The sequence below is a fragment of the Conger conger genome, chromosome 6, assembly GCF_963514075.1.
Source record: "Conger conger chromosome 6, fConCon1.1, whole genome shotgun sequence".
Lineage (NCBI taxonomy): Eukaryota > Metazoa > Chordata > Actinopteri > Anguilliformes > Congridae > Conger > Conger conger.
The window spans coordinates 2,677,510-2,699,732 of record NC_083765.1 but is presented as its reverse complement, the minus strand read 5'-3'; the positions used below and the strand labels follow the sequence as shown (position 1 = coordinate 2,699,732).

Genomic DNA, 22,223 nt, shown 5'->3' with positions numbered 1-22,223 from the left:
TGATGTGCTTTGTGTATCGGTATTTTTAGTTGGCTAGGTAAGCAGTGTTTGGATAGTTCACTTTGGTCACTTTTGCTCTGTTTGTTTGTTAATTTGTTCTCAAAAAAATAAAAAAAATAAAATAAAAATAAAAGGCCCTCGTCTTTATCTTTGTTGTACAGGTAGCAGTTGAAATTGTACTTCCCTCTAGGGTCTTTCAGCGAACTTATCCCTGGTTATGGGTTTGCACTTTGTTGTACGTCGCTCTGGATAAGAGCGTCTGCTAAATGCCAATAATGTAATACATTGCTATTGACTGTCAATTCACAAGCAGCTCATTTGCATAGCTGATAACTCAAAAACTATAAATTATTTCAAAATGAAAGGGGGTATGCATTTACTCTATATACCCATGTCTTTAATATTCTACAGTCCTTTCTGTGAAATCCTGGAAACAATTGGCTAAATGATTCCATTATAAACACATACCTGTCATTTTTTATCAGAACAGTACCCAAAAAAATAATTCTTGCAGTCCCCTCTACTGCAACCATTTGTTAGCCAGGAACTGTATAGTTTGTACTGCAAGACAATTGAGGTCTTGCCAAATTTACCAAATTTAAAAAGAAATTGGTGGAGATTTAAATTTGTCCTTGTTCCAGTGAATTTAGATTTGTTACATTGGACCATGATTCATATTACAATGGAACATTGCAGGATATTAGAGGGAAAAATATTTTTAAAAGCATTATTAATGGATTCACTGAAGCACCACAACTCATCTTTATTAGCAGTTCTTGACCGTCTCTCACTCTATTTATCTTTACAGTATTTTGGCATTACAGGAAAACTACATCCAGTAAATTTGGTTTTTGAATATGCTCACCAATGTCCTTCCTTTCCAGGTCAGTTAGATGGGAGCAGCTTTGGACTTTACGTTTGTGTTTTCAAAAAGTATAATACTTGATAGTAATCAGTTAAATTGCAGTCCAAGTAAAATGCGAAAGGTTGTCCTGGATGACTTAACTTAAAATTAAATACTCATTAGAATTAGCCCAACAGTAAATCCTCCTTACAATTAAGGCCTCGGTTTGTTTCCAAGTCCCATTTGTGTCCCTACTTACTTCCCACTGCCATATTGTCATTTTTTTCCCCCTTGTCTTCATCACAATCATACTGCAGCGCTGAGACACCCCCCACATACTGCCCCAGGACCGCCACCTCCTTCATCTGCACCCTGCCAATCTCACACACATTCAAAACCCATCACATGAACAAATTGTTCATAATTAATTGTTAATTGTTTTATCTGACCATCATTGTCACCCGTAAGCCAGCCAGAGGAGAATGGGCCCCCCACTTAAGTCTGGTTCCTCCCAAGGTTTCTTCCTTCTCCACCTTGGAAGTTTTTCCTTGCCACTGTTGCCCTAGGCTTGCTTTTGTGGGGGGAAAGGCTGGGGCTTGCGCTAAAGCTGTGTTTCTCAACTCTAGTCTTGCCGGAAGGTTTTTGTTGTAACCAGAAACTGAAACAACTAATTTAATAACTGAACCAATCATACCACCAAAAATGCCCTAAATTAAATAAATCAATTAATAAATTCCTGGTTGAGAAGCACTGCTCTAAAGCATGTACTGACAAATATAGCATGAAATGTGCAACACAAATAAAGTTGATTTGACTTTAATTTCATTGTAAAGTTGCATGGTTTGGGTTTATCCCTGGGTATATAGGTCTATAATGAGCAGCATGTGAATTGACAGTCTATAGCAATGAATGCCCACCCTGCACCTGACACACAGCAACAATTGCTGTGAACATAGAATATTAGAGATAAGGGTCCAGCTAACAAATGTATACCCCCTTTCATTTTGAAACAATTCATAGTTTTTGAGTTATCAGCTATGCAAATGAGTTGGGTGGCAACTGACAGTCAATAGCAATGTATGGCCTCCCCACACTAGAAACACAGCAACAATTGCTCGGAACAGGATTTTGCAGAAAGGACTGTTTAATATTAAAGATAAGGGTTCAGCTAACAAATGTATACCCCCTTTCATTTTGAAACAATTTCTAGTTTTTGAGTTATGAGCTATGCAAATGAGCTGGGTGGCAATTGACAGTCAATAGCAACGTATGGCCACCCCACACTAGAAACACAGCAACAATTGCTCGGAACAGGATTTTGCAGAAAGGACTGTAGAATATTAAAGATATGGGTCCAGCTAACAAATGTATACCCCCTTTCATTTTGAAACAATTAATAGTTTTTGAGTTATGAGCTATGCAAATGAGTTGGGTGGCAACTGACAGTCAATAGCAATGTATGGCCACCCCACACTAGAAACACAGCAACAATTGCTCGGAACAGGATTTTGCAGAAAGGACTATAGAATATTAAAGATAAGGGTCCAGCTAACAAATGTATACCCCCTTTCATTTTGAAACAATTTCTAGTTTTTGAGTTATGAGCTATGCAAATGAGCTGGGTGGCAATTGACAGTCTATGGCAACGTATGGCCTCCCCACACTAGAAACATAGCAACAATTGCTCGGAACAGGATTTCACAGAAAGGACTGTAGAATATTAAAGATAAGGGTCTAGCTAACAAATGTATACCCCCTTTCATTTTGAAACAATTTCTAGTTTTTGAGTTATGAGCTATGCAAATGAGTTGGGTGGCAACTGACAGTCAATAGCAATGTATGGCCACCCCACACTAGAAACACAGCAACAATTGCTCGGAACAGGATTTTGCAGAAAGGACTGTAGAATATTAAAGATAAGGGTCCAGCTAACAAATGTATACCCCCTTTCATTTTGAAACAATTTCTAGTTTTTGAGTTATGAGCTATGCAAATGAGTTGGGTGGCAACTGACAGTCAATAGCAATGTATGGCCACCCCACACTAGAAACACAGCAACAATTGCTCGGAACAGGATTTTGCAGAAAGGACTGTTTCATATTAAAGATATGGGTCCAGCTAACAAATGTATACCCCCTTTCATTTTGAAACAATTAATAGTTTTTGAGTTATGAGCTATGCAAATGAGTTGGGTGGCAACTGACAGTCAATAGCAATGTATGGCCACCCCACACTAGAAACACAGCAACAATTGCTCGGAACAGGATTTTGCAGAAAGGACTATAGAATATTAAAGATAAGGGTCCAGCTAACAAATGTATACCCCCTTTCATTTTGAAACAATTTCTAGTTTTTGAGTTATGAGCTATGCAAATGAGCTGGGTGGCAATTGACAGTCTATGGCAACGTATGGCCTCCCCACACTAGAAACATAGCAACAATTGCTCGGAACAGGATTTCACAGAAAGGACTGTAGAATATTAAAGATAAGGGTCTAGCTAACAAATGTATACCCCCTTTCATTTTGAAACAATTTCTAGTTTTTGAGTTATGAGCTATGCAAATGAGTTGGGTGGCAACTGACAGTCAATAGCAATGTATGGCCACCCCACACTAGAAACACAGCAACAATTGCTCGGAACAGGATTTTGCAGAAAGGACTGTAGAATATTAAAGATAAGGGTCCAGCTAACAAATGTATACCCCCTTTCATTTTGAAACAATTTCTAGTTTTTGAGTTATCAGCTATGCAAATGAGCTGGGTGGCAATTGACAGTCTATGGCAACGTATGGCCACCCCACACTAGAAACACAGCAACAATTGCTCGGAACAGGATTTTGCAGAAAGGACTGTTTCATATTAAAGATATGGGTCCAGCTAACAAATGTATACCCCCTTTCATTTTGAAACAATTTCTAGTTTTTGAGTTATGAGCTATGCAAATGAGCTGGGTGGCAATTGACAGTCTATGGCAACGTATGGCCTCCCCACACTAGAAACATAGCAACAATTGCTCGGAACAGGATTTCACAGAAAGGACTGTAGAATATTAAAGATAAGGGTCTAGCTAACAAATGTATACCCCCTTTCATTTTGAAACAATTTCTAGTTTTTGAGTTATGAGCTATGCAAATGAGTTGGGTGGCAACTGACAGTCAATAGCAATGTATGGCCACCCCACACTAGAAACACAGCAACAATTGCTCGGAACAGGATTTTGCAGAAAGGACTGTTTCATATTAAAGATATGGGTCCAGCTAACAAATGTATACCCCCTTTCATTTTGAAACAATTTCTAGTTTTTGAGTTATGAGCTATGCAAATGAGCTGGGTGGCAATTGACAGTCTATGGCAACGTATGGCCTCCCCACACTAGAAACACAGCAACAATTGCTCGGAACAGGATTTTGCAGAAAGGACTGTTTAATATTAAAGATAAGGGTATATAGAGTAAATGTATACCCCCTTTCATTTTGAAACAATTTCTAGTTTTTGAGTTATCAGCTATGCAAATGAGCTGCTTGTGAATTGACATTCTATGGCAACGTATGGCCACCCCACACTAGAAACACAGCAACAATTGCTCGGAACAGGATTTTGCAGAAAGGACTGTAGAATATTAAAGATAAGGGTCCAGCTAACAAATGTATACCCCCTTTCATTTTGAAACAATTTCTAGTTTTTGAGTTATGAGCTATGCAAATGAGCTGGGTGGCAACTGACAGTCTATGGCAATGCATGCCCATACCACACCTGACAGACAGCAACAACAGGTGGCAAACAGTTTTTATTGAAATTTGTGCACAATTGTATATTATCTGCAAATACATCACAATCATATCCAACTGTATTAATTTAACAATTAAAATTGACAAAATTACAGTTCATAAATAATTTTATTCACCGAACTTTTATTTTGATAAATGCGAACCGGAAGTCTCCAATTGTGGCCAGCAACATTTGCCAACTTCACGCAGCTAAACAGACAGTTAAATGGTGTAACGGATTAAGGGAGCTCATTGAGCGAGCCGGCAAGCAGCCTGTCATAAAAATTTAACTGTAAATAAATACATCGTCATTTTTTAAACGTTGCAAAATCTAGAGACTCGCCTTATCAAGACCTGTTCAAAGTGAATGATAATCACTAGGTTACACATCCCTAACTAGCTAACGTAGCTACAATGGCTAACGTCAATGGCGTTAACCAGACATTTCATTCACAGCTTAGTTCCGTAGTCAACAAATTGGCAATCACGGCTCTGAAAGAAATATCAAAACTTGTAGATGATGGATTTGCGATAATGCATGTGGAAATTTCACGAAGCCACAAAGAAAACGAAGCACTAAAATGCAAAATACAGACGATGGAGCTTCAGATGGCGCGAGGATTTGTGGAGAAGACGGGAATGCTCACCAAGTGTCGTTGCGGTGAGTTGGTGACAGCGACTGCAAATCTATACATTTCCTGTAGGTCGAAGTGAGTGGGGAATAACCGTTACTCAAAAGATGTTAAGTCGAAACTCATAACATTAGTTTTTTCTTATCCTGATTTCAGAAGAGACCCCAATTAAAACCACAAATGGCGTCTTTGCAGAACATATGGACGTGCCAAAGATGAACGCAGAACACCCGTCTCGGCACGATAGCACTCCCACACCATCTACTGATATGAGGACAGAGGTCAGTTAGTGTGGCGTCAGTGGTGAAGCTGCAGTAGGTTGTCCTGTCACTGGTAACAGCACCTGGCTCAAGGGGCGTTTTCTGCCTGTTTGTTTGGGCTATCCTTATCACACTCTGGTCTTTTAAAATGTATTAATGACTGAATGAATGAAAGAATTAATTCATGAAATTTTGGCATTTAGCATTACCCAATGACATACCAAAGTCCTGGTTCTGTGTCTTCATTGCATGTGTATTTTTCAAAACAGAAGCATATTGCACTGGATGTAGCTAGTCATTTCACTTGTGTGAGCTCACAACTGATGGCTGCACTCCCCTGTTACAGTGTGCAGACACGGAGGAGGGGAGGACTGAATGGGTTCTTATAAAGGAGGAGAGAGTGGAAGAGGACAGAGACCCACAGGGAGAGATGAACTCCAGGGAGGAGAGTACGTAGAGAATGGAGGACACTGGGAGTTGTGTAATTACAGAGATGAGGTTCATTCAGGGTCCATATTTTGATGAATTAGCATTTGTATCCTTACAGTTTGTTTTATGAATTATTTAATAATTAAATATTTATTGTACCTAATTTTCCCTCCAGGAGCCGTGGAGTGGAGGGCAGGCAGCAGGGAAAAGCGTCCCGTTCAGGAAATCCAAAATAAAGCAGCGAATCACACAGGGCTCACTGAGCAGCACAGGACCAGACGCGGTGTTTGGGAGGTCAGTGGACTGGAACCTGCACTTAAAACAGAGCCAGAGACAGAGAGTGCCAAGACCCTTCAAGACACAGGATGTGAGCAGAGCACAGGAAGACTCCACAGTTCCGGTCCTGTGTACTTAACGTGTGAGAGAACTTGTCAACTGAGGACTTTCTGTACACAGGGGGCTGGAGAAACAGAGGCTGATGTTCCCTCCTGCTCTTATGCTACAGAAAGCAGCTCTGAGAGCCTGTCCATTCACTCAGGGCTGCAGTCACTTCCTCCCCCAGGGAAAGGTGCTGGCAGTAATCTGTCTTTGGGGCCTCTTGATGGGAAACCAGAGGCTGTAATGATTGATTCACCATCTGAAAAGGAGGCTGAGATGTACTCTGCATGGAATGAAGAGACCATTTCAGAAAATACTACAGCAGAACACAGATATTACAGTCAGGAGAGACCATTTAGCTGCCAACAATGTGGAAAGAGCTTTACTCGTTTATCTACTTTTACAATTCACAAGAGAGTCCACACAGGAGAGAAACCATACAGGTGCACACTGTGTCTGCAGAAATTTTCACGTTCAGGTAGTCTTAATAGACATTACAGAGTTCACACAGGAGAGCGGCCATTTAGATGCACATATTGTGGTAAGTGTTTTTCTGAGTCCGGTAATCTTAGAAAACATCACAGGGTTCACAGTGGTGAGAAACCATTCAGACATACATCTCATATGAAGTCTACTTCAATACAAACATTTTAAAAGCACCAGCAAGTTTCTTTAACAAAGATAATTCTAGTGTAAGCTGCAGTGTGTTTTTCATCCATTACACCGACACTGGACTTTCCAATTGACGCATTTGACTGCCAATCTGGAGATACTCTACAAGTTGTAAATTCATCGCTAATGATGGGTATTTTCAGATGTTTTTAAGACCACTCTGGTAAAACCACTACTCAAGAAAGCAAATCTGGATACTTCTGTTATGGACAATTACAGACCTATATCCAACCTGCAGTTTGTAAGCAAAATTATAGAAAAAATAGTTTTCAAACAAATAAATTCCTCTCTTGTTGAAAACAATATCCTTGAAAATTTCCAGTCCGGTTTTCGCGCTAATTATAGCACTGAAACGGCTTTAGTGAAGATAGTGAATGATTTACGGCAAAATGTTGATAATAACAGTATTTCAATAGTTCTTGTCCTGCTCGATTTGAGTGCTGCTTTCAACACTATAGACCCTAGCATTTTAATTCACCTGGGTTAATTCTCTCTGGTAGTGTGCTAAAATGGTTCCGTACCTATGAAACGAAAGAAAGTTTTTTGTGCAACTTGGTGACAATGTCTCAAACTGTGGCACAGCGCAGGGGAGCATTCTAGGACCGCTTTTATTCTCTTTCTACATGCTCCCTTTAGCAAGATCATTCAGCATCACAATGTGCAGTGCTCCCTTTAGCAAGATCATCCAGCATCACAATGTGCAGTGCTCCCTTTCGCAAGATCATCCAGCATCACAATGTGCAGTGCTCCCTTTCGCAAGATCATCCAGCATCACAATGTGCAGTGCTCCCTTTCGCAAGATCATCCAGCTTCACAATGTGCAGTGCTCCCTTTAGCAAGATCATCCAGCATCACAATGTGCAGTGCTCCCTTCAGCAAGATCATCCAGCTTCACGATGTGCAGTGCTCCCTTTAGCAAGATCATCCAGCATCACAATGTGCAGTGCTCCCTTCAGCAAGATCATCCAGCGTCACGATGTGCAGTGCTCCCTTCAGCAAGATCATCCAGCTTCACGATGTGCAGTTCCATTGTTATGCTGATGATACGCAGCTGCATGTCTCCGTTGAGCCAGACGACCCAAATGCCATGAGCGTTCTTGCAGCCTGTCTCGCCGACATGAACAAATGGATATACATTACATTATTGGCATTTGGCAGACGCTCTTATCCGGAGCGACGTACAGTTGATGAGACTAAGCAGGAGACAATCCTCCCCTGGAGCAATGCAGGGTTAAGGGCCTTGCTCAAGGGCCCAACGGCTTTGCGGATCTTATTGTGGCTACACCGGGATTAGAACCACCAACCATGCGTGTCCAGTCCTTTACCTTAACCACTATGTTACAGGCCGCCCTTTATATACAAATAAAGTTATTATTATTATTATTGTATTATTATTTAGACCATGATTTATTTGATTTTTGTGATCTGAGTCACTCTGTCACTCCGTATCGGATATCTCCATTGCATTGCTGAAAAAATCAGCTCAAGATAGGTTTTGAAACAGCTGCTAGCTGGTTGACCAGCTGGTTGACCAGTTAGACCAGCTCTATACTCAACATGGTTTGATAGCTCAAGCTATTAGCAGATATTTCAAGCTGGTCATAGCTGGATTTTATACCAGGGTTCTCACTGCAGTAAAACAAAGATGGTCAAAACATATTTAATATGCACCTTTACTCAATTTCAGCTTTTATTTCTGGGTATTTACACCTTGATGTGTTAAACTACCTTTGGTATCAGACCACCCAATTTTTAGGTGAGCAAAACAGGGTACAGGGTATTTCAGTAAATTAAAGTAAATAACACTTAATATTTGGTAGCATGTCCCTTGCTTGCAATATCTCCATCAAGCCTGCAACCTATTGACATCGGAAAACTGTTGCATTCTTCTTTTGTGATGTTTTTCCAGTTTTTTTCTGTAGCCTCTTTCAGTTGTTTGTTTCAGGGGTTTTTCCCCTTCAATCTCCTTTTCAGAAGGTGAAATGCATGCTCAATTGGGTTAAGGTCTGCTGATGAAGAGACCAACTTCTCTTAATTAACATGACGTGTCATTTTTAGCCACATTCTGTGATATAAACAGCGGCTGATAAATGTTCTTCTTGTCTTGTAGCATTTTATTGTGGTCTAATTTACGAGTGAATCGTTCATGGTGCATATGGCTCATTAGCTGATTGAGCCAGGGTAACTGGTGGCATCAAAATCCTGCTACACACTGGCCCTGCAGGATTGGAGTTGCCCATCCCAGCTATAATCTTGCATACACACTGGCCCTCCAGGACTGGAGTTGCCCATCCCAGCTATAAATACAGTATGTATTTGAGAATGTCCGTGCTTTAGTCCAGTGGTGCTCAAACTCAGTCCTGGGCCCCTGTGTATACTGGTTTTTGTTCCAACCACAACTGCAATCCCATCGTTTTAATAAACTGTTAATTTGTCTTCATGTTATTATTCCTGTTTTTAGGGATTATTTACCCACTTAAATGATATTGTCAGGAATAGCTATGCATGGTGTAAATATTAGCAGTCCGGCCCTGTACTCAGTGAGCTCCTCTGTGTGATTTGCTGCTTTATTCTGCGTTTCCTGAACGGGACGCTTTTCCCTGCTGCCTGCCCTCCACTCCACGGCTCCTGGAGGAAAATGAAAGTGATTGAAAACATTACAAGAAATGTATCATTCAAGATGGCTACAGAAGTCTTATGATTATTATGTTGGGAAGTTTATTATTCTTTAAATCTTAAGGCTTATCTTTTAAACTGGTTAGCTGATATTTGTTGTTCCACAATTTATGCTCAACTGTCTGAAAGAATGGAGTTCTTAATAATAATAATAATGTAACAAGTGGGGGGAAAAAAAACCCTCAGGCAGTGGGGATGAAAAGCCACTGATTGGTGGATCACAAGGCTCACTGGGATCCACCAAAGTGGATCTCTTTCCATGATGAGATTCCACTGGTCAATGTGCAGTCTTACAAAAGTACAGTGGAGTCTGAACATTGAATGCAGCCAAATAATTATCATACTGGAGATTCAAATGCAATTAAGACAAATTTACAAATTGTTAGTTACCAGGGGATGGCAGTTGTAGTAGGAACAAAACCAGCCTGGGTCCTCAGGACCGACTTTTGTAACTACTTCAGTCCAGTTCAATTCTCGAAAAACCGAGGACTGGAATTACGCCCATTAACTTCACTCTGAGCCAATCAGAGCATCATGACGTCACTGTAAGATACCATCGAAGAGGTCGCCTGGAAGTGTCATCAATAGAGCGGAAGTAAACAGACAGCTAAATGGTGTAACGGATCAAGGGAGCTCCTTGAGCGAGACAGCAAGCAGTCCGTAAACAGTAACAGTAAATAAATACATTGTCTTTTTTGAAACGTTCCTATATATACAGAGACTCGCCTTATCCCGACCTGTTCGAAAGTGAATGATAATAACTAGGCTACATATCCTGTCTAGCTAACGTAGCTACAATGGCTAACGTCAATGGCGTTAACCAGACATTTCATTCACAGCTTAGTTCCGTTGTCGACAAATTGGCAATCACGGCTGTGAAAGAAATTTCAAAACTTGTAGATGATGGATTTGCGATACTGCATGTGGAAATTTCACGAAGCCACAAAGAAAACGAAGCACTAAAATGCAAAATACAGACGATGGAGCTTCAGATGGCGCGAGGATTTGTGGAGGAGACAGGAATGCTCGCCAAGTGTCGTTGCGGTGAGTTGGTGACAGCGACCGCAACCATACATTGCAGTTACAGGAGTGCGTTGACTGGCAACTTCAGAAAGTAACTGCCACTGAAATTCTATACATTTGCTGTAGGCCGTTTGTCAGTCGATGTGCACCGGAAATTTTAGTTTGTTGCTTCGCAAGACATAAAGTATGATGGGTTATGACGTTCGTTTTTTCTTTTCCTTGTTTCAGAACATAGTCCAGTTAAAGCCACAAATGGCGTCTTTGCAGAATGTATGGACGTGCCAGAGATGGACGCGGGATACCCCTCGAGGCACGAGAACACTCACACACAATCTACTGACATGAGAGCAGAGGTCAGTTCCTGGCAGCACCTGGTTCAATGGGCGTTTTCTGCCTGTTTCCATTGGGCTATCCTAATCACACTCTGATCTTTGTAACATGGATTTAACAACCTTTCATAGCTTGTGATTTTTTTTTTCTCAGATGGAAGCATATTGCACTGGATGCAGCTATGTATTTAAATGGCCCAATATTTGTGTGAGCTCATTATCACAACACTGATGGCCGTACTCCCCTGGTTACAGTGTGCAGACACGGAGGAGGGAAGGACTGAATGGGTTCTTATAAAGGAGGAGAGAGTGGAAGAGGACAGAGACCCACAGGGAGAGATGAACTCCAGGGAGGAGAGTAAGTAGAGAATGGGGGACACTGGGAGTTGTGTAATTACAGAGATGAGGTTCACCGTACACTGCTCTGGATATCAGATTCTTATGGGAATCTCTAGTATGATAATTATTTGGCTGCATTCAATGTTCAGCTCCATTGTACTTTTGTAAGACTGCACATTGAGCAGTGGAATCTCATCAAATGGTTGGCATTTATATAGCGCCTTTATCCAAAGCGCTGTACAATTGATGCTTCTCATTTAACCATTCATACACACACTCACACACCGACAGCAATTGGCTGCCATGCAAGGCACCGACCTGCTCGTCAGGAGCATTTGGGGGTTAGGTGTCTTGCTTTGGGGGTTAGGTGTCTTGCTTTGGAGGTTAGGTGTCTTGCTTTGGGGGTTAGGTGTCTTGCTCAGGGACTCAGCTCACTTCGACATGGCCCGGGTGGGGGATCGAACCGGCAACCCGACAACTGCTCTTACTGCCTGAGCCATGTTTTCAATCACTTTCATTTTCCTCCAGGAGCTGTGGAGTGGAGGGCAGGCAGCAGGGAAAAGCGTCCCGTTCAGGAAACGCAGAATAAAGCAGCGAATCACACAGAGGAGCTCACTGAGCAGCACAGGACCGGACGCGGTGTTTGGGAGGTCAGTGGACTGGAATCTGCACTTAAAACAGAGCCAGAGACAGAGAGTGCCAAGACCCTTCAGCACACAGGATGTGAGCAGAGCACAGGAAGACTCCACAGTTCATGTCCTGAGTACTTAACGTGTGAGAGAACTCGTCAACTGAGGACTTTCTGTACACAGGGGGCTGGAGAAACAGAGGCTGATGTTCCCTCCTGCTCTTATGCTACAGAAAGCAGCTCTGAGAGCCTGTCCATTCACTCAGGGCTGCAGTCACTTCCTCCCCCAGGGAAAGGTGCTGGCAGTAATCTGTCATTGGGGCCTCTTGATGTGAAACCAGAGGCTGTAATGATCGATTCACTGTCTGAAGAAGAGGCTGAGATGCACTCTGCATGGAATGAAGAGACTATTTCAGAAAATATTCCAGCACAACACAGGTATTACAGACAGGAGAGACCATTTAGCTGCCAACAGTGTGGAAAGAGCTTTGTTCATTTATCTCAACTGAAAATTCACAAGAGAGTCCACACAGGAGAGAAACCATACAGGTGCACACTGTGTCCACAGAAATTTTCACATTCAGGTAGCCTTAATAGACATTACAGAGTTCACACAGGAGAGCGGCCATTTAGATGCACATATTGTGGTAAGTCTTTTTCTCAGTCGGGTCATCTTACAAAACACAAAAGGCTTCACAGTGGAGAGAGACCTTTCCGATGCACATATTGTGGTAAGTGTTTTTCTGAGTCGGGTAATCTTAGACAGCATCACAGTGTTCACAGAGGAGAGAGACCATTGAGATGTCATTTGAAGTCTATTTCAAAACAAACATTTTAAAATCACCAACAGAAAGACCACACACCTGTGCTGAGTGCAAGAGAAGTTTCTTTAGCAAGGATGAATCAAGTGAGTGAGTAATTGGCAATGTCTTTTCATCCATGACACACATGTATACCATGGATTATTTGATGTTTGTTATTAAAAAAATAAATGTTTTACTTTGTTACTAAGCATCTGAAATGTAATTTAAAACTATTGGTTCCCAATCCCCATTGCATTCTTCAATTAACACTTCTCAGGACAAGTATTTCTTTTTGCAGAATAATTGTCTGAAAATTATATTTTTCAATCAAACAATAAACTTGATGTACATTCTCAATGTCTGCATTTATTTAACTTTTTTCACAGACATTGAACTACACTCAGTGACCACTTTAATATATAGAGCTGTACAGCAGTTTGTTCATGCAAATATTTAATCAGTCAATCATGTGGCAGCAATTAAATGCATAAAAGCATGCAGACATGGTCAAGAGGTTAAGCTATTCTTCAGACCAGAATAGGGAAGAAATGTGATCTGCGTGACTTTGACCGTGGAATGATTGTTGGTGCCAGTCAGGATGGTTTGAGTATCACAGAAATTGCTGATCTCCTGCGATTTTTTGCAGAACAGTCTTTAGAATTTGCAGAGAATGGTGTGAAAAACCAGAAACATCCAGCGAGCAGCAGTTCTGCGTGCAAAAATTGCATTGTTGATGAGAGAGGTGAGAGGAGAAGGGCCAGGCTGGTCGAAGCTGACAGGAAGGTGACAGTAACACAAATAACCATGCATTACAACAGTGGCATGCACAAGAGCATCTCTGAACACACAATGTGTTAAACCTCTGAGTGGACAGGCAACAGCAGCAGAAGATCAGTGAGTCTAAAAAATAAGTAACAAATAAAATGCTCACTGAGTGTAAATTACAGTGTCATTCGATGTCTGTATTCCATGTGAACATTAATATTGGGAGAAATTATCTTCAGCTGTTGTGAATTTCACAGGTTTACCATATTACTCTAGTAATACATGGAAAGCTGTGAGTGTGCATGGGTTATGTACTTTGGAAGCATTTGTTGAGTAAACTTCATAAGCTAAAGGATACAAGACAAGAACGCTGCAGATGAGGGCCAGAGAACTAAGTATGATAACCAAGAAAACTATTGTGAGGATGGAAGAAAAAACAACAATTCAAGCTATTGTGAAATGTTGGTGTGTTCCAATTTGAATGTGTTGCTTTCTGTCGGTAATCAATTAGCTGATTAAGCCAGGGTAAGTGGTGGCATCAAAATCCTGCATGCACACTGGCCCTGCAGGACTGGAGTTGCCCATCCCAGCTATAATCCTGCATACACACTGGCCCTCCAGGACTGGAGTTGCCCATCCCAGCTATAAATACAGTGTGTATTTGAGACTGTCCATGCTTTAGTCCAGTGGTGCTCAAACTCAGTCCTGGGGCCCCTGTGTATGCTGGTTTTTGTTCCAACCACAACTGCAATCCCATCGTTTTAATTACTGTTCATTTTTCTTAATGGCGTTTTTCTTGTTTTGTGGGATTATTTACCCACTTCAGATACATTGTCAGAAATAGCTATGCATGGTCTAAATAATAGAAGTCCCATACTTCACACGTGGTCACTAAAACTCGCCATTTCCTTCATAATTCAGAATTCAAAGACAAAATAAATGAAAAGTCAAACAAAATGCAGGTTTGGCTCGTTATCCTTTGCAACGCAATTAGGAGCCAATTGATTTATATCACTCTACAATTTCATCAGTTAAAAAAATAATGTATTCTCTTCATGTAATAATTTACAGTCCAGCAGAATGTGAATATGGGACTTGTATTCTTCATGGCATGCGTCGCTTTTCTGACATAATCAGGCAAAAGAGGGTATATGATCCCTAAATATAGGAAAAGTGTCATTCAGACAAATTAACACCTTGTTAATTACCAGGGGATTGCCGTTGTAGTTGGTATAAAACCAGAATACGCCTGGGTCGTCATGGCCGATTTTCGGAACTGCTTTCGTCCAATTCAATTCTTCAAAGACCGAGGACTGGAATTACGCCCGTTAACGTCCCTCTGAGCCAATTAGAGCATCGTGACGTCATTGTAAAATACCATCGAAGAAGTCGCCTGGAGGTGTGGCCAAAGAGCGGAAGTAAACAGACAGCTAAATGGTGTAACGGATCAAGGGAGCTCCTTGAGCGAGCCACCAAGCCGCCCATTATAAAAATTGAACAATAAATAAATACATCCTCATTTTTGACCTACTTGAAAGTGTATCATAATAACAACTAGGTTACATCCCTAACCAGCTAGCCACAATGGCTAAAGTCGTTCACCAGGATTTCCATTCACAGCTTCGTTCCGTTGTCGACAAATTGGCGATCACGGCTGTGAAAGAAATTTCAAAACTTGTGGATGATGGATTTGCGATATTGCATGTAGAAATTTCGCGAAGCCACGAAGAAAATGAAGCACTAAAATGCAAAATACAGACGATGGAGCTACAAATAGCACGAGGATGTGTGGAGGAGTCGGGAATGCGAGAACAGCTCGCCAAGTGTCGTTGCGGTGAGTTGGTGACAGCGACTGCGAACATACATTTCCTCTGCGTCGTTTGTTGGTCGAAATAGACCGTAAATTTAAGTTCGTGTTGCTTCGCAAGACATTAATTATGATGGGTTATAACGTAATTTTTTTTTCTTATCCTCGTTTCAGAACAGAATCCAGTTAAAACCACAAATGACGTCTTTGTAGAATGTATGGACGTGCCGAAGATGGACACAGGATCCCCCTCTCGGAACGAGAACACTCCCACACCATCAACTCACGTGAGGGCAGAGGTAAGTTACTGTCCTAATCACACTCTGGTCTTCGTAAAATATACCATTTGGGCATTTAGCGTTAGCCAGTGACATAACACGGAACCAATTGGTTCCATAGCTTTTGATGTTTTTCCCCCCGATGGAACCATATTGCACTGGATGCAGCTATGTATTTCAATACCCCAGCATTTGTCTGAGCTCATTATCACAACACTGATGGCCGTACTCCCCTGTTACAGTGTGCAGACATGGAGGAGGGAAGGACTGAATGGGTTCTTATAAAGGAGGAGAGTGTGGAAGAGGACAGAGACCCACAGGGAGAGATGAACTCCAGGGAGGAGAGTAAGTAGAGAATGGGGGACACTGGGAGTTGTGTAATGACAGAGATGAGGTTCATCGTACACTGCTCTGGATATCAGACTCATGGGAATCTCCAGTGTCTCCAGATTTATTTGGCTGCAGTGATTGTTCAGCTCCACTGTACATTTGTAAGACTGCACATCGACCAGTGGAATCTCATCATGGAAATAGATGAGCCTTGTGATCCAATCAGTGGCTTTAAGAGTCCCATCCTTTCAGACAGTTGTGCATAAACCGTGGAGCAACATTACATTACATTATTGGCATTTGGCAGACGCTCTTATCCAGAGCGACGTACAGTTGATTAGACTAAGCAGGAGACAATCCTCCCCTGGAGCAATGCAGGGTTAAGGGCCTTGCTCAAGGGCCCAACGGCTGTGCGGATCTTATTGTGGCTACACCGGGATTAGAACCACCAACCTTGCGTGTCCCAGTCATTTACCTTAACCACTACGCTACAGGCCGCAACAAATAGCAGCTAACAGTACCCTTTAAACATTAAAATAAGTTGAAAGACTTTTCTAGCCATCTTGAATGATACATTTCTTGTAATGTTTTCAATCACTTTCATTTTCCTCCAGGAGCCGTGGAGTGGAGGGCAGGCAGCAGGGAAAAGCGTCCCGTTCAGGAAACGCAGAATAAAGCAGCGAATCACACAGAGGAGCTCACTGAGCAGCACAGGACCAGACGTGGTGTTTGGGAGGTCAGTGGACTGGAATCTGCACTTAAAACAGAGCCAGAGACAGAGAGTGCCAAGACCCTTCAGCACACAGGATGTGAGCAGAGCACAGGAAGACTCCACAGTTCCTGTCCTGAGTACTTAACGTGTGAGAGAACTAGTCAACTGAGGACTTTCTGTACACAGGGGGCTGGAGAAACAGAGGCTGATGTTCCCTCCTGCTCTTATGCTACAGAAAGCAGCTCTGAGAGCCTGTCCATTCACTCAGGGCTGCAGTCACTTCCTCCCCCAGGGAAAGGTGCTGGCAGTAATCTGTCATTGGGGCCTCTTGATGGGAAACCAGAGGCTGTAATGATAGATTCACCGTCTGAAGAACAGGCTGAGATGCACTCTGCATGGAATGAAGAGACCATTTCAGAAAATATTCCAGCACAACACAAAAATTACAGGCAGGAGAGACCATTTAGCTGCCAACAGTGTGGAAAGAGCTTTGTTCATTTATCTCATTTTACAATTCACAGGAGAGTCCACACAGGAGAGAAACCATACAGATGCACACTGTGTCAACAGCAATTTTCACGTTCGGGTAGCCTAAATAGACATTACAGAGTTCACACAGGAGAGCGGCCATTTAGATGCACATATTGTGGCAAGTGTTTTTCTGAGTCGGGTAATCTTACAAAACATCAGAGGATTCACATTCGAGAGAGACCATTCAGATGCACATACTGTGGGAGAACATTCACCTCAGTACAAAACCTTCAAAAACACCAAGAGAGAGTCCACACGCCTCTCTCCAAATGCCCATCATCCCTTACGCACATGTAGCCTATGGTTTCTTTAGTTAGACAGAAATGTTGTTACAATAATCTATTTACATTGGAAATGAAATTTAAAACTACTGCTGCCAAATTTTCTCTGCATTCTTTATTCATCATATGGTAGGAAATGTGTCTGTCAGTGCAGAATTACAGTAGAGCCTTACTTTCACACAGTGTGTATGAGAACTGCAGCCATCATTTGCATATTACTGTTGTGAATTCACAGCATCTTTTTAAATACCTTTCCATACAATACAGTCTTTACTAATTAACTTCTGTGATGGTCTTGTAAACTAAATTGGATTGTTTTCAGTTTAAAAATAATGACTCAATTTAAAATAATAGCAAGGTATATATTCTGTAATTTATTAATGCAATCTCATGCATACACATTGCTTTTCTAGACTACTTTGTTGTAAGATTTAATAAAAGGATCTTGATTCTATTAAGGCAGATAATTAACCTATTTAAAGGATCCCAGACTCAGCCTCTAAAGCAGGGATCATCAACTCTCGCCCTTAAATCCAAATCCAGCCCTCGTTTTCTTTTCTCCCGGGTAATTGGTGCTACTGATTGGCCAGACTGTATTTACACCCGATTCCCTGGTAAAGGGAGGAGTTCTCAGCCCTTGAGGTGCTGATCCCTGCTCTATCGTAACTGCACTGTGAATGTACAGTCATGCTGGTGAATCCTCCATGTGATTAATAGTGTGTACTGTTGTAATCACGGTGCTGTGCTTGATGCAGTGCCCTCCAAAAGTATGGTAACAGTAAGGTGACATTTGTTATTTTTGCAATATAATTTATATTTGAGTTCTAGTGATTCATGTTATAGCAATCAGCTTGTATCTCTAGATATTTAATTTACTAGCAGATTGTCAATTTAACGTAATGTTTTACCATTTTACAGAAATTGCTTTTGTATCGAGTACCACCATTTTCAGCTGTGCAAAATGAACGGATTTCTGAAGAAAAACCCACAACAACAGAAAAAACAACAGTCGACATTAGCAGCAGTCCCCAAATGGCAGGGTGAAAATGTTGGATGGCACTATTTGCAGAAATTCTTATGGAATTATACAGGCTAATCAAAAGCCCAGCTTAGAATTCACAAAAAGCTCCAAGTTCTGGAACAAAGTTTTGTAGCCAGATGGGAACAAAATAAACCTTTAGCAATGCAATGGAAAGTGTGGAGAACAGAACAGCTTATGATCCAAAGCACCCCTATCTGTGAAATGTAGAGGAGGTTGTGTCATGGCTTGGGCATGTATGGCTGCTTCTGGAACAGGCTTGGGCATGTATGGCTGCTTCTGGCTCAATCACCTTTATTGATGATGCAAAGGAGGACAGCAGCAGTGGGCAGAGTTTCTAAGCACAGATTCTGTCTGGGCTATGTACAAGGAAATTCCTCCAACCTTATTGGTCAGCTCTTCATCCTGCAGCTAGACAAAGACCCCAAACACACTGCCCACGCAGCCAAAGCATTCATCAATGGAAAAAACATTGAAGACAGTAAGTAACCAGATTTAAATGCAATCGAGCATTCATTTAAGTTACTGAAGAGGATGAAACGAAGATCAACTGAAATGGGCTGCAGTGACGGCCTGGAAAATAATTTCCAAAGAAGATACCAAATGTTTGGTGATGTCAGTGCATTTGGATTTAAGGGCTATCCAACCATATATAAGACTTCATTGCTTTAATGTACTTATGTTCAGCCATTAATTTTGCACAGCTGAAAATATATAAAATATATAGCAATAAATAACTAATTTCACTCTACATTACCATACATTTGGAGGGCACAGTACTGTTTATATGGAGAATCGGACTGTGACCATTTTGGTCACTTTATTTATAATTAAGAGACGGTATGTTGAAGCTGTTTGGATATAATAACTTGCCCATAGTGGGAATTACTGTTGCTTCGGTGAGATGGAAAAACAGAATAAAGAAATCATACTGTCAACACTTTGTCGTTCTAATTATTTCTTGAATGATTGATCTGCCCGACCAGATCATAATGTTCTTAGACTAATATAAATGTATCAGGAAGGCAATACAGCCCTTAATGAATGCCTCTGTTGCATTATGTAATTATTGTAAGCATTTATTGAAATGGTGGGATACATGAAGCTTTTTATAAATGTATTGGCAGGTACGTGGTGCTGTGTTCAAAGGGCGATAGACAGGGACGCGGGTTCATCAGCTTGTTCCTCTGTTTCAGGCTGCAGACGGGGAGAGACGATCCCTTGCATCACTTCAAATTAAGGAGGAGAACGCAGAGGAAGTTCTGGGGAACTCAGAGTCTCGCAGAGAACGAGGGAACGGAGTGAAAAGTAAGTGTGGGGGGGGGGGGGGGGGGGGGGGGGGCAGAGGGGGGTTTTGTAATATTGTGAATCTAACCATTAACTGTGGTGAATGGGTGTACCAAAGCCTTTAAACTTGTGTGAGACAGTTGTAGACTTTGGATTTTATCCATACCTTAATCAAATAGTTCATTTGAAATGCTGTAAAACGTAAAAGAATCTGAGAATGGAAATGATAGATAATTCGCTTTATTGAGACGGACAGCTCTTTGAGTCAGGTGCAGGAGCAGTGTTGTCCTGGAGGAATGCTCTATACTGGTGTAATTGACCCCTTGCGTTGAGTGAATATGTGCTCCGCCCCCTCTCCAGGATTGGTGGAGTCAGGCACTGATGGTGTGCAACAAGCTCCCTCATTGGTCAGACAGACCAGACCAGCTGCCCATAGAGAAAGCCAGGGGGCCCAGCACAGAAATCTGGACAGACAAGGTCTGGAGGCCGTTTCCCAGGAGAGGCCTGGTCAGCGAAGAACCCTGCTTCCACGACTGACCCCTGACCCAGAGACCGAGGACCCGTCTTGCTCTTTCTCTGCAGAAAGGGACATGGAGATCCCGCTGGTTCACTCGGAGACGCAGTCAGGTGCCGTCACGGTGGAAGGTGCTGCTGACACGCTTTCCGCTCTGTCTTCCCTTCAGTGGGACTCTGAGCTTGTGCAGGTGGACTTTGTGCCCGTTGGAGAGCAGGCAGGGCCGTTTGCAGCTTGGAATGAAGGAAGACTTCTTACGCAGCACAGACTTTACAGTGAGGTGCAGGACAAAGGTGAAGGGGAGCCAGAACGTGTCAGTAACCCTTGTCCTTCATTTACCCAAAGGGTAGGGAGAGAGAACACGGCAGAGTCTGAATACATTGGCCCCAGCACAACCGGATGTGGACCATTTAAACGTTTAACCGCCTCCAAAAGCCACAGTATGCAAGACAGAATTAACAGAGTAAAGCTGTTCTCTTATCCTACATTTGAGAAGAGCTTTGGTAGTTTTAAAGACAATGAATTCCAACAGGGAACTCTTACTGAAGAGAGACCGTTCAGCTGTATGCAGTGTGGAAAGAGCTTTGCTAGATCACATGACCTCAAAGGACACCAGAGGGTCCACACTGGAGAGAAACCGTTTGTTTGTACACATTGTGGAAAGCGGTTTTCTTACCATCACCAGCTCAAAATACACCAGAGGATCCACACCGGGGAGAAGCCCTTTGTTTGTGGACAGTGTGGAAAGCGCTTTACACAGTCCAGTCATATTAAAACACACCAGGCTGTACACACGGGAGAGAGGCCGTTCAGCTGCTCACAGTGTGGGAAGAGCTTCTCAATCTTCGGAAATCTTCTGAGGCACCAAAATGTTCATAATAGAAAATAAATATTTTGGGCTTCTTTTCTTTAAGAATGACCACGAGGGCAAAGGTGGCTAACGCAGGTCTTAGAGAGCTTGTCTGCTAGTTTTCATTTTCACATTAAATACAATGAATACCACTAAACTTGGTGCGTAAATTGTGTAATTGACTGCTTTCATTGATCAATTAAGTGTTGAGTCCAAAAGCCAGCAGACCCTGCGCCTCACCAGTAGCCGGGCTGGTAATCTCTGCTCTAATATCCAGCCAGAAGTTTTAATGTAGGATTGTATGAACCACATCCATTCATTTTCAGAGAATTAGGCACAAAAACAAGGTATTTAAACAAAATAAAATGAACAAGAAAGAATGAGAGTACGTCTGTTCATTCCACTTTCAATCACAAAAGGCAGGAGGCACACTGGTGTGGACCTCTGCTGCACATCTGTGTAATATTCTGTGCACTGGGAATACCTCGGGCTGAAACCCAAAAACGTGCATACATGGGGAGTAAAAGGCCATTCTGCACTATTATACTGGTAGAATAACACTGGTATTGATGTATGAGTGCTGTGCATACCATTCTCATACTTTATAAAAAGTATGAATCTTGCTGAAGCTGAACAAATTTTTAATAAAATATGATTTTATTTTATATATTTTTAAACTAATCTAGATCATCAGTAAACAATAATTTTCAGTGTTTTTCTTTTATTTTGACCAGAAAGTAGTAAGTTTAACTTAAGTTAACGTAAGTTAAATTATCATCATATTGCAAAAGTAAGGCTTCGAACACACTGTTTTCCATGATGTGACACCAAAAAGCTCAACTATATATAAAAATGTCAGATTTCTCGAAAATTGTTTCCATTTCCTAATGTTAAAAAAGGTTCATAAAAACATCCATCAATATTCTGACAGTAAGCACGCTTTTCATTTTGTTATGTAATTACTCGGACATGGTTTGAAAGACAAATCAAAGAATGAATACATTTTATTTATATAGCGCTTTTCATCAAACAGTGATGATCTTAAAGT

General features: G+C 41.7%; 3 protein-coding genes across 5 annotated transcripts in view; all 3 read left to right on the top strand.

The window, feature by feature from the left end:
- LOC133130098 (zinc finger protein with KRAB and SCAN domains 8-like) overlaps window positions 1-21,558 on the top strand; it is a 49,121-nt gene extending 27,563 nt beyond the window's left edge. The window contains exons 1-6 of one of the 3 annotated variants that reach the window (XM_061244354.1): window positions 14,916-15,380; window positions 15,533-15,652; window positions 15,874-15,976; window positions 16,576-16,697; window positions 19,721-19,832; window positions 20,172-21,558. In XM_061244354.1, coding sequence (XP_061100338.1) covers window positions 15,572-15,652; window positions 15,874-15,976; window positions 16,576-16,697; window positions 19,721-19,832; window positions 20,172-21,214 — 1,461 coding nt within the window. In that variant the 5' untranslated portion in view covers window positions 14,916-15,380; window positions 15,533-15,571 and the 3' untranslated portion in view covers window positions 21,215-21,558. Of the gene's footprint in view, window positions 1-14,915; window positions 15,381-15,527; window positions 15,653-15,873; window positions 15,977-16,575; window positions 16,698-19,720; window positions 19,833-20,171 lie in introns of those variants that run through there. The other 2 variants (XM_061244352.1, XM_061244353.1) reach the window with 2 other exon arrangements.
- Window positions 4,847-9,058, top strand: LOC133130106 (zinc finger protein 235-like). Its single transcript, XM_061244372.1, has 4 exons — window positions 4,847-5,273; window positions 5,401-5,525; window positions 5,851-5,953; window positions 6,109-9,058. The coding sequence occupies exons 1-4, from the start codon at window positions 5,027-5,029 to the stop codon at window positions 6,963-6,965; spliced, it is 1,332 nt and encodes a 443-aa protein (XP_061100356.1). The 5' UTR covers window positions 4,847-5,026; the 3' UTR covers window positions 6,966-9,058.
- On the top strand, window positions 10,115-13,138 carry LOC133130103 (zinc finger protein 184-like). The gene is made up of 4 exons (XM_061244369.1): window positions 10,115-10,703; window positions 10,911-11,035; window positions 11,267-11,369; window positions 11,879-13,138. Exons 1-4 carry the CDS (start codon window positions 10,457-10,459, stop codon window positions 12,814-12,816), a joined length of 1,413 nt encoding a protein of 470 aa, XP_061100353.1. The 5' UTR covers window positions 10,115-10,456; the 3' UTR covers window positions 12,817-13,138.
- Window positions 21,559-22,223: the final 665 nt, after the last annotated feature.